A 12,945-nucleotide genomic window follows, 5' to 3' on the forward strand; every position below is an offset into this window, starting at 1 on the left:
TGCGCAGTAACAAAACACATGTGCAGTTCATGTGCAGCAGGCCAGACCCAGCTGATACGTCTGCTGGTTGGTACATTCTAAATTTACGATAACAAAATGGTCAGGAAAAAGGTAGACAATCGAATAAGAGTACTTATCGAAAATGGAGTCGCTACTAGACAAAGAAGTATGTTTGTCGTCGTTGGTGACAAAGGCAGAGACCAGGTATGACCCGCATTGATCTGATGGCGCTATGAACGCAGTCAGCTGTTTTTCAATTTTCATCATCGTCTGCTCGTTTCGGTAACGGTGACGTTACCCACGCTTTTCCCCACTGTACCTGTGTGGAGGGTGAGGGATTTCCTTTCTGCACGATACATCGCAGAAAACCGTAGGCTACATGTGTACATCACTATGACATAAACACTGCGTGTACCACTACCGTGCTGAGGTTCTTCTATTGCAATATTGTACTTTGTAGTACATGTACTACAATTACTTTTTGCAGTGATGTAGCTCTGCATGGCAGGACTGTGTGTTACCGGCATTATACGGCCTCCCACCTGTGGTAGGAGGCCGTATAACGCCGGTAACACACAGTCCTGCCACGCAGAGCTTAGTGATATGTAGCCAGCGTCCGTCTACTACATCTCTGCTGTATACAGTATGCTACATCTTAGCTGCAAAATTGTAGCTCTACGGTGAGGCGGTCGGTGAGTTTTGGTTTTTGCGACCTCGCTCACCAGTACAGCTACAATGCCGAAGGCTCTGTAGCATACAAAATAAGCACGCCACACATGGCGCAGCATTTTCATGTAAAAGCCCACATATTTACTGCATTTGGTCGTACCGATTTATCACTACTGAAGACACTATACTACACTAACCTTGTCGTTTATGGGGTTTGGTATTAGCACAGACACGTCGATCGCGTTCCATAAACATTGAGCGTGTTTCTAGGAGCCGCCATTACCGGAAGTTGGTAATGGCGGCTTCAAGAAATGTTTTTGGAACGCGATCGACGTATGTGATTGAACAAATACCAAACCCCATACACGACAAGGTTAGTGTAGTATATAGTGTTTAATCTTCAGTAGTGATAAATCAGTATGACCAAATGCAGTAAATATATGGGATTTTACATCAAAATGCCATGCCATGTGCAGCGTGCTTATTTTGTATGCTTCAGGGCCTTCGGCATTGTAGCTCTACTGGTGAGCGAGGTCGCAAAAACCAAAACTCACCGACCGCCTCACCGTAGAGCTACAATTTTGCAGCTAGCTACATGCAGTATATCAATATCTATATATGTAAATTGTAATGTATATTCCACAAGTCAGTGCCACAACTCCCTGTGTAAACCTGACAGAAACACGAAAATATTTGAAATACTGGTATACAAGCACATATATCTTTGTTTAAACTTTCTTCTCTCTGCAGGTTGTAATCCTGCATCACATGCTATCCAAGTCTCAAGTCAAAGCCAGACCTTCAGTACTATGGTGTTACAAAAAGGAATTAGGTTTTAGCAGGTAAGAACTGTACATGATTGAACCACTGACCCTCTACCCACTGGGTAGAGGGACTGTGATGGAACAGACCAATCTTAAAATTGCAGTCTAACTCAAATATTTCAAGATGTTTGCAGCGTTTAGAAATAAAACTTTCTTGATCTCTTAGAGATTTGCAGTAAACCATTACTCAGTATCTGAGTTAAGCCAAAAAAATAATGTTTCCAGTAAACTGACCTACCCTAGAAAAATCCACTGACCCTAGACATTGTTTTGCACATTTTCAAAAAAATGTGTAATTTCTCTAAAATTTACCTTATCTTACCGTGAACAAAACATAAAAATTAAAAAAAAATTCAAACCTGCCTACTCTAATTTTCAGAGGCATGTTACCAGAAACACCAATGTCTTTTTTTTTTGACCGTATCACATGGCCCATGTCCCTATAAGGTGCATTATAATTTATGACAGTTCAACTTTTGTGCACACTGAATTTAAGCCAACAAAACAATGCATGTCAGAAGATATATGCACTGTCTAGATTTCAACCAGATGTTGAATGCTACAATATGCAAAGGAGGTATATTATTTACCAAGATCATACATTTTATGCAGGAAACAAATATACTGAAATTTTTTCCAATATTTCAGTGAAGAATGTTTATCTTGCATCAATGATGTTAGTGCTGTCATCGCGTAACTTTGTGATTTCTCTTTTCAGCCATCGGAAGAAGAGAATGAGACAACTTCAAAAGAAAATTAAAAGTGGAACGCTAGACTTGAAAGAAGATGACCCTTTTGAATTGTTCATAGCAGCAACAAACATAAGATATTGTTATTACTCAGAAACACACAAGATACTTGGAAATACATATGGAATGTGTGTTTTACAGGTAATTACTTGTTTGAGTTTGTTTATGAAATGTTTGTTTCCTAAAATTACTGTGACACAGGTATGTACACAAAAACTAAAGGTAATTCATCGAGTACCCATTTTCTCCTTGAAGGGTAGTGTATGATAATATCAGTTTGTAAGGTATGAACTTGTACGTCTTCTTGCCTTAAAGGGAAACAGTCGTCCGAACTGTTCCTGTGTCAGTTTCATGTTTACAAACAATGTATTTCATGCACTATATCTATATACACCTCATCATCATAGCTGCGACATTTAAATTATATGATGTAGATTATGACAGACATGTTTTAACTTTCATCAATCACCATTGTACCTTGAATACAAAGTTTTCATCAGTTGTAAGGGTCTGATACGACCTTTGAATGCAGTTGCCGATGACTGTATCATTTTAAACTTGAAAGACTTAAAACTTTTGCTCAAACTTTCTTCAAGCAAACTTTCAAACATCCTCTTATTAATATGAAAGAAAAGATAGAATGGCAAATTCAGTGTACTTTTTCTATTACGTGTATTTCACAGGATTTTGAAGCTATGACTCCAAATCTATTAGCCAGAACCATAGAGACCGTGGAAGGTGGTGGCACAGTGGTAATTCTGTTACGTACGATGGCATCGTTGAAACAACTGTACACAATGACAATGGACGTACATTCGAGGTTTAGAACAGAAGCACACAGAGACGTGGTTGGACGTTTCAATGAAAGGTTTGAGTTTCAACTTTTCAGTAATTTTCTTTTCCATAATTTTGGGTTTTTTCAAAAAACTGGCATAACCTGACTCGTTTACCAAACATAGCAGCATTCAACGATTGCAAAAACTGACAACTGCACACATTGTATGATCACTGCAAGTTCTGATATAATATTGGCAAACTGGTCTTCCTTTTCTCTTTAAATTTTCCTGCTTTTTAGGAACTTCCTTGAGTCAGTCTTATGTAATGAATGCAATATATAAAATACTGTACCCTACAAATTAGAGAGAATGAGCAAGGTTATACCGGTAGACATCGTTCCAGCAAAAAATGTAGAGTTGTAATACCGTAGCACTAAATCACTTTCCTCAAAATCGTACTGTTGTGTTAATAATATTGTTTGGTGAATTGACTTGATGCGTCAGGATACACCCTGTCTGATGCTTTGCAAAATATATGAATAGAAAGAATGAACTATTGAATATGTTAAACCTGGAATTCTAATAGACCACTGTACAAACAGCAACACATGCACAACGGCGTTGTAGAAAACATTGCATCCTTTCATTCCAGAGGAGAACCATTACCAAAACTGCTTGGTTAGAACGCCATGACAACCGATATACAGATGGTGATTAAGTTTAAAACAACCAGTAAATTTTGAAGCCCTGCAAATTGTCAAAACTTACTGTGATTTACCTTCACATTCTGTAATATAGAGAACTAAGAGAATTCCACTGCCAATAGCAACCACTTTTGTGTCTGTGAAAGTACTCAGTGATTTTCATTCATTTCAGGTTTCTACTGTCCCTAGCATCTTGTAAAAACTGCATGGTGATAGATGATCAGCTGAATATACTACCAATATCATCCCACTGTCTGTCCATTGCACCAGTACCTCCAAGGTCAAGGGTAAGTGATATCTGTATATAAAACAGCTATGAGTGATTAATTTTAGAAAATCAAAAGCAAAGAAAGATATTTCTAATGAAATAATTTCTCTCTCAGTGCATTATATGAATGAAAGTCATTCATACATGTCAAATGTTTTAAAACAAGGAGGTAGGAATGATGAAATCAAGTGAATTGAGGTCTAAGGCTAAGAAATATTTAACTTGACCAGCAAAGTTAATTTTGCCAGTCGAGTCACCAGTGACTACAACCAGCAATACGTAGCAGTATGATGAAAAGTGTATTCAGGACAAGCAAACTGCTTTTAACAGATTTACAGGACCACCAGTGCCAAATTATTCCCTTGCTCCTGATAAAGGACTGCATGTAACATGAGCATGTCATCTGCCATCCTGCCAAGTTGGTGAAAAACCTTTTATCACATATTTGGTATGTCTCATAAGACTGCAACGTACTTGTTCTCAGGTAGCCAGTTTTAGCCCCTATAAATATCCGCCTGAGCATTGTGCATGTCACTGGATGTGGCTGGCTATAAATGCTGACTTGGTCAGCTTCAATCATTGCAAAATCATTGCAATTTTGGCAGACTTGGCAGGAAAAGGTTTGGCAGTGACAAGTTTACTTTCAATAGGTGATTACTAGTTAATTATAAGTATGATTTTATTTGCTTGTCTAATTTTCCAGGAGGAATCGTTAAGTGCTGCTGAGCTGGAACTCAAAGAGCTGAAAGAATCTCTTCAAGACACTCAACCTGTAGGAGTTGTCGTCAACTGTTGTAAAACATTAGACCAGGTAAATAATAACATATGAGGAACACAATTTAATCCTGCAGTGAAATATTTTGGGTTGATTGTACCATGATATCATAATGTAGACTGTCCCTCTGCATACATTATGTCAAATTATTTTCTTTGAGTAATGTTTTTGAATTAATGTTGACAGGAATTGAAATGGATTGATGTCATCATAATTGCAAAGTTGTTACTAAACTAGTATGATTTTTTGTTCCAGTATCAGGCATGATGTCATTTTGATGCAAATTTTTTAGTGTTGGAATAACATGTATGTTTAGCAGCACACAACCTGAGGATGACTGTAAGGCCTATCAACACCAAAGTGAAAAGTTTCTTCAGAAAATAGTTTCTCTGAGTTGGCTGTAGATTTGTTGAAAAAAGTACAGGTCAGTTAAAAAAAAGCAGCCATCAATCAGTACAGCAGAGGGTCCAGTAAACACTGGCATAACCATCGTCTCAACATCCTAAGGCATAATTGGGGCAGCTTGCAAACATGCGGCATGAAATTGACCACAATTTCTCCTCTATGTACAAATCACTGAAATGGTTGTCTAATCACAAACGCAATTTAATACTGAAATTTCTCAACACTCAGGCAAAAGCTGTTTTGAAGTTTGTGGAGGCCATCTCGGAGAAGACGCTGAGGAGTACAGTTGCCATGACAGCAGCCAGAGGAAGAGGGAAGTCAGCAGCCCTTGGCCTCGCTATGGCAACAGCTGTAGCTTTCAGTTATTCAAACATTTTTGTGACAGCACCAAGTCCAGAAAATCTGCGGACATTATTTGAGTTTATATTCAAAGGATTTGATGCCTTGGAATACCAGGTATTTATTTATGTAACAGAGCTGCATAGTGTCATTGCCTTGGTCTACTTCTAAAAGGAATTTATTTGAACCCACAGAATATCATTTCAAATCTCAAAATTCTTATATTTCCAGAATTTTTCAAATGCCACAAATAGTATGCATCATCATCAATCAATGTGTGACTTTTCCAGAAAATGTTGTTATTTGGGAATTCAGAATCATCATTCATCATCATTGTTTTCTCTCACACTAGGAACATCTTGACTATGAACTTGTGCAGTCCACAAATCCAGAATTCAACAAAGCTGTCGTCAGGGTCAATATATTCCGTGAGCACCGGCAAACAATACAGGTCAGTTAACTGAAATGGTTTGTAAACATTAACATTTTTTCTGAAGCAACAAATGACATAGTTTCATTGATGGCATTTTAAAACCCAGATTACATCAATTTGAAACTAGAATTTCAAAGCTTGCAACCTTGAAATTATTTCATATTTGCATATAATGTACACATTTTCTGGTTCCAAATGCAGGCCACAGTGAATGAAAACCAATCATGTAAAGTTTTGTCATTTTCAAATTCAAAATGACAAAACTTTACATGATTGGTTTTCATTCATTTTGAATTTGAAAAAATTTACCATAACAAGTATTGCCCAAAAAAAGGGCAATCTCAAACTCAAAATTTAAATCCACTTTTTTTAACAAAATTATTTTGGTAGAAGTCTGTTTGCTGCCCATAACTCCTCAAAACATGTTAAACATTGAGAATTCAAAGCTATGAACAATAGCAATTATAGGTTTTATACTCTCAGACAACACAAATGTTATTATACAAAGTCAAATGGAAATCATATGAGATAGTCTGACCCACAACGTCATCTACAGGTATGTGAGGCACAATTTTAGGCCAATTAACATGGTATACTCCACGGATACTGACTCATTATCAGCTGAATCGTATAGTCAAACGATGTCCATCAATACAGTTTGCATGAATGAATATATTTATTTCTCAAACCAAGGATTAGATGAGCTCATCAGGCAGTGAATTCATTTTGAAGTAAATTTGACAGAGTAGTTTCAAATTGTTACCTCTTTAGATTATGTAATATTTGTGTATTATTTACAAACAGTACATCCATCCAGGAGATGCACATAAACTTGGTCAAGCTGAGTTGGTTGTGATAGACGAAGCAGCAGCAATTCCACTGCCACTAGTCAAGAACCTACTTGGACCATATTTAGTCTTCATGTCGTCTACTGTTAACGGGTAAGCATCGAGTGAGTCAACGATGTAGGAGAAAAACTCACTGATTTTCATCTCTAAGGGAAGTTCAACAGTATTTGCTATAATATTCACCTTGCTAATATGGCAACATTATTTGGAGGACATTTGAGATTCCAGCAAAGTATAGGGATTAATTTGGCTAGAGTGATGCCAGAATGTTAACTGTATTTATATTCACCATCAACAACTGTGAACTTCACTTGAAATGCTTCTCAATTTACATGCTCAGTGAAGGCTTGCTGTTCATGGTGACAACAAAGTCTGTTAAAATTTACAGAAAACTGTCATTCAAGATTGCTTTCTTTGTCTCAGAAGTATTAATTGCAAATCATGCTTACGATTAGATAATTATCGTAGGGCCTTGGTACTGTCCAGGTTGGTGAGTATTGTGACCATTGAAAGGTGTATTTTATCATTCTGTTTGTGATAACACCATATTTTTCAATGTACCAGTACAAAAAATTTTGAAACAAGTCTAGAGACCTTCATTTGTTTGTCATGTTTCATATACTCTAGGTATGAAGGTACTGGTCGATCACTTTCTCTTAAGCTGATTCAGCAGTTAAGACAGCAAAATTTGACCTTTGGAGGTGGAAACACCACAGAAGCCAAGGCAGCTGCTACCATGGCAACCAAGTCTGAGGCTGGGTCTTCAGCGTCAGGTGAGTTTCATTTTGAAGTCAGTTTTCAGTTTGTTTATTTGTTTACTGTTTGTCATAATCATTGTTTACAGCAAACTCCACCTTGAAAGTTTATCCAACTCATCAACCTACGCCATACTTGGACACCTCAAGATGTCACTTTGTTTATGTTTGCTCTTTTCAAATCATGATGGCAGAGTTGTTTCTTGTTCTTCAATCAATCAATAAATCAAAAATCTTTTATAATTCCAATTTGGGCAATAAGTTTTGTGGCAATCACAAACACATATACATCAATTACAAAAATGACGACAATTTAAAATACATGTATTAAAATCAAGGCAGCACACAGTAAAAGTCAATAAAAAGTATACCAGGGTAAAATGACGGAAAATACAAAATTGAAAAGCTAGTTGAGTCTGTTCAATTGACCAATAACCCTGTTGATAAAAAAGCATTGAGCTCTGTTGATTTTAAAACTTGGTAATCTGAGACAACACTAGCTGGGGTCCGCTAATACCAAAGATTTTGTTCCCTTCTGAATTTCAGGAAGAGTGCTGCATGAATTTACACTAAAGGAATCTATTCGATATGCCACCGGTGATGAAGTAGAGAAATGGTTGAATCACTTACTGTGTCTGGACGTGTCCAACATTTCAAGAATTAGTTCAGGATGCCCTCTTCCAGAAAATTGTGATTTATATCCTTTCTGTAAACACATGACTGAGAAAATCTCACAAAGTTGTCGCAATTAAATATCAAAGAAGTTACTGTATTGGATTTTGTTAAACTTTATAAAAAATTGCAATATATTACTGATGTATGTCTACCTTCATGATGTCACATGTCAGTTGGATTCCTTGACAATGACACGTATTATGTAAATAGAGATACTCTTTTCAGCTACCACAAAGCATCAGAAGTATTTCTGCAGAGGCTAATGTCACTCTATGTAGCTTCACATTACAAGGTATGTCAACTTACCTTTATCATAGTAGAGACGGTACTGTTCAACCCTTTTACCGTCACGGTTTAGCCCAAACTGAGTGTTGTCAATGGTGAATATGAGCCTGTTTACAGGGAATTGGAGATGAACAGGTTTGTTCAAGTTGCAGGAGATAATTTTTTCTATGGATAGGTGCGTGTAAGTTGGATTGTTTAGCAACATTCATAACATTTCTACTGCTTCAAATGGTGTTATTGTTTTGATAACCCAAACTGAATGCCAGTGAAATGACCGAGGGAACCAGTACCATTCATTTGGTTACCATATACCGAGGAAAATATTTTGGAGATAAATCGTTTCCAGTTGTACATTGCAGTAATGTTTCTTGATCATCTCTAGTTCAGAAACTTTCACAACAGAAAGATTAACTGTGCTGTTGATCAGTTGTTTTTGTTTGTGAATAATTATTATTATTCACATCTGTACTGTAGATATGATGGCAATGTCATGAAATTTTATTATTGTCAAACTTCTGTGTATAATATGGAATAAATTCATGACACATCTAGCAGAAACTGAGGGCAAAGTACATTGCTCCATGCTCTCTACAATACAATTCAACACCATCCTAGGGGATACATTTGTTTTATTCATCACAATAAGCCCCCTCAGATACTGATGTCATGTGGAAGTTGGGTTTAGTGTCATAGGTGTGCTCACAGATTGACCAGTATTATAATCTCCACAGAACACACCGAATGATATGCAGATGTTATCAGATGCACCAGCCCATCATCTCTTCTGTCTGCTGCCCCCTGTGGACTCTACCCAGAATGCCTTGCCCGAGGTACTATGTGTGATTCAGGTGAGTTTTTATAATATTGTTAACACCAACACCTGGTAATCATGTACTTTCATGTCCCAACAGTTTCGATGATATAGGTATGATTTTAGAAATTGTACATAGTCACAAGCAACGACTGTCTTGCCGTATGTGTGTCATATTCAATTCTGTCGTGTAATTTGTCATTGCTGTGCTCCTCCAGTATAATCTGTCAGTACACAATATGCTTATACTTACTAATGTAAGATACTGGTTATTGACAAGTTAATATCTCTTCAAATATTCAAAAGTATAAATCTGTATGCTGGTATCTGCAATACTGATCAATGCCATCAAAAATAAAATGTTCTGTAGGTTTTGGATACAAATTGTGCAAAGTCAGTAGTCATATTGTGTTCTCTGTCTATCTGTGTACTGTGAATATTGAATGAGAAAAGAAAGTTCACAATATCCTTTGTTCTATTGCACATCAACAGGTGTGTTTAGAAGGAGAGATTTCCAAGAAATCCATCATTGACAGTCTTTCGAGAGGCAAGAGAGCTTCAGGAGATCTGATTCCATGGACTGTGTCACAACAGGTGAGGACATGGTGAAGTTTTCATGGCATTTACACAAATTTGAGTTTATGTTTGGATTGTGCATGTACATTCAGAAAAGTAGGGAATCTGTTTTGCGTCAGTGAAATTTCATACATCAGTCCGGAACAGCTAGGGAAGGATTTAAATTAAAGTATCAAAGAGGGTTTAAACACTGAGGCAAGAATATTGATACTTGTGCTGTAGACTGTGTGTGAATATAGGCCAGTGAGTATACTCCATTGATAATAACTCACGAATGTTCATTAATACAATTTGCATAATTGAATAAATTTATTCAGAAAAACAAGCATGAAGTGTAGATCTGAATGGCTAAGGAAAGTTGAAATTTCATGACATCTGTATTATGGGGACTTTTAAATTCCTACACGCAATTTTTATGCTAAAATTTCACTACAATTTTGTTGTAAATGACTGATTTCTTCACATTTTGAGACACTGTCTGTGCTCACAAAATATTCAACTATTCTTATTTCTTTACAGTTCCAAGATCATGAATTCCCAAGCTTATCCGGAGTCAGAGTTGTCAGGATAGCCACGCATCCGGATTATCAAGGGGTAAGAAAACTGAACAGGACCCTCAGTAATGAATAGATTTCTGAGACTTAGATGAAAATTCCAAGTTGTACATTTTGGATAATGTTTGGTTCATGTATTGTATCAAAGTTTTACTCAAAGAATTCAAAGACAAGGATATCATGTTGATAAAAGGAAATGGTTTATTTGTATATGTATCACATATTCACAGAGTTCATATGACATCAACAAAAACACAACTTAAACTTATACTAATATTGTCATGTAGCAGCTAGTCTAATGCATCTAAACATAGAGTATGCACTGTAGGATCTAATGTGTTGAATGCTACATATATGTTGTAAAGTGAAGGACGTGTAAATATGCTGCCATAGCACTGATCGCAAATGACGTCATGGTTTTTCTCTCATTAATATGCATAAATAAATATTTGTCTGCATTTTCAGCATAAACGACGAAAATAAAACCTGCAAGTGTTACAATGCAAACTAAACGTCACACTTATTCATATGAATCTATGGCTTAGACTACAAAGCTACAACAACAGCCGAGCATGCAACAACAAAATTTGTCCAAATTTCAGGCAGCGTGGTCGTTTCTTGTCGGAAAATTGCGCGCGTGCAGCTATATTTAGTAACAAACCTGAAATCGCGATCAACGCTGTTGAATCAGATATATCAGTTGGGACGTTAATGCTTCCACACCTAGAGCACTGAATGGCCAGAGATTTTAATGTGTAATGTTCACAGTAACATTTCTCAAATCCTTGTGACTAGTAAATAACAGTTGTACCTTGCAATGTCTTCAGCTGATGAAAATTTCCTGTGTTGACTTTATAGATGGGTTATGGAAGACGTGCGTTAGCTTTACTGCAACATTACTATGAAGGTAAAATACCCAGCCTGTCAGACACTTCAGTCAGCCATCAAGATATCCATACTGTGGACACAGAGGTCAGTATACTGGAGTCACAACTCAACATATCAAACCCTGTTGTGTAGAGTTACTTATTAGAAGAATACGGGAAATATGTTATCTGCATATTTGATGTGACAAACGTCTAAAAATCCTCGGTATTAATGATATTAGCCCTTTGAGCGCCAAAGTCAATTTTTGTCACCTATATAAAAGTCCATTTTTTTCAGATTTTGCCAAAAAAATTGATAAAAGAATGTAGCCAATTAAATGTGATGCCAATTTGGTCCAAAATTATCAAAAGAATTACAAAGAAACTGATAAATATTAGTAAAATGTTGCACTAAAATTTTGGTAGGCAAAATAACAACACCCAGAGGGTTAATATGGCATTGTCATTTGAATGATAAAGCAATTACCTTCTACACAAACGATAGGCACATGGTGATAATGTGTACAAATCCAGGCATAGGAATATGTATCACTGAATATGAGTCATTATCATAAGATTGATACGTTTAACCCTTTCACTGCAAATGTTCAGTCCAAGCCTATTGTTATCCATTGTGATTGTGGACCTTTGACCAGGAAGCTGGGGTGAACATGTCAAATGAATCTTGCGATAATGTTACTCTGTATGAATTTATACTAATATGACATTTTACAATTGTTATATCCTCACGCATGTAACATTTTCCCTGCATTGGTTGTATTCTACAACATTTTCACCATAAATGTAGAGGTGTATTTAAGTTTAGTTACATCACGTGATGCCGATGATGGCAACAGCTGGAATAAATGTTCAGTATGTTTTCTATTGCCGTAATTTACCTTGTTTTATCGCCCAATCAGGATGTATCGTTGATAGAGGAAGTGGTCTCTCCGAAGAAGAATTTACCTCCACTGTTATCCAAACTGAGTGAAAGACCAGCAGAGAGGTTAGACTATCTAGGAGTGTCATATGGCCTTACGGCTGATCTACTGAGGTAAGACAGCAGGAACTGTAATTGACAATGTCACTATGGTTGTGAAATCACCATGGTTTAGTAACGCTTGTGATATTGACTTTGAAGTTTGAAAAAAGGAAGAGCATTATGTAAATCATTAATTTTTTGTGAAAATTATGTTATGTGATCACATGAAGTTACAATAGTTTAATTCATTTGTTTATAGCTTCGAAACAAAACATCATTGCGGTAGTCAGCTTTCATCACTGGGGTTAACATCCAATCAGTTTGGTTAGCATTATCCTGTGCCAATTTATAATTCAGTATTAATACAAGTTTACAATCAGTGAATTTGTGTCTACTGATCTCTTCTGACAGGTTTTGGAAGAGGGCTGGTTATCTTCCCGTTTATTTGAGACAGACTGCGGTAAGTATTCCATTGTGCCATCACTGTGGTTGTGTCACAAAGATAGATGATTTGAATGATGAAGTTGCTTGCAGATGGCGGCATTCAAGTCAAAGCACCACTCCAGTAATCAACAATCGAGCAAGGACATTTAGTATACGCACATTCTTAAAGGGCTGTACATTTTACAAACATATCTTGGTACATCAATG

The 12,945-nt window shown here is 36.6% G+C and overlaps 1 protein-coding gene across 1 annotated transcript in view; it reads left to right on the forward strand.

The window, feature by feature from the left end:
* The window catches only part of LOC139131653 (RNA cytidine acetyltransferase-like), a 19,475-nt gene continuing 6,530 nt past the window's right edge, over positions 1-12,945 (forward strand). Inside the window, exons 1-18 of the mRNA XM_070697809.1 lie at positions 1-204; positions 1,420-1,511; positions 2,212-2,383; positions 2,926-3,110; positions 3,895-4,009; positions 4,694-4,801; positions 5,399-5,626; positions 5,862-5,960; positions 6,747-6,883; positions 7,418-7,563; positions 8,092-8,242; positions 8,416-8,512; positions 9,237-9,353; positions 9,809-9,910; positions 10,412-10,486; positions 11,305-11,418; positions 12,233-12,366; positions 12,706-12,754. Of these exons, the coding sequence (XP_070553910.1) occupies positions 97-204; positions 1,420-1,511; positions 2,212-2,383; positions 2,926-3,110; positions 3,895-4,009; positions 4,694-4,801; positions 5,399-5,626; positions 5,862-5,960; positions 6,747-6,883; positions 7,418-7,563; positions 8,092-8,242; positions 8,416-8,512; positions 9,237-9,353; positions 9,809-9,910; positions 10,412-10,486; positions 11,305-11,418; positions 12,233-12,366; positions 12,706-12,754 (2,229 nt within the window). The 5' untranslated portion in view covers positions 1-96. The remainder of the gene's footprint in view (positions 205-1,419; positions 1,512-2,211; positions 2,384-2,925; positions 3,111-3,894; positions 4,010-4,693; positions 4,802-5,398; positions 5,627-5,861; positions 5,961-6,746; positions 6,884-7,417; positions 7,564-8,091; positions 8,243-8,415; positions 8,513-9,236; positions 9,354-9,808; positions 9,911-10,411; positions 10,487-11,304; positions 11,419-12,232; positions 12,367-12,705; positions 12,755-12,945) is intronic.

This window comes from Ptychodera flava, chromosome 1, assembly GCF_041260155.1.
Source record: "Ptychodera flava strain L36383 chromosome 1, AS_Pfla_20210202, whole genome shotgun sequence".
Taxonomy (NCBI): Eukaryota; Metazoa; Hemichordata; class Enteropneusta; family Ptychoderidae; genus Ptychodera; species Ptychodera flava.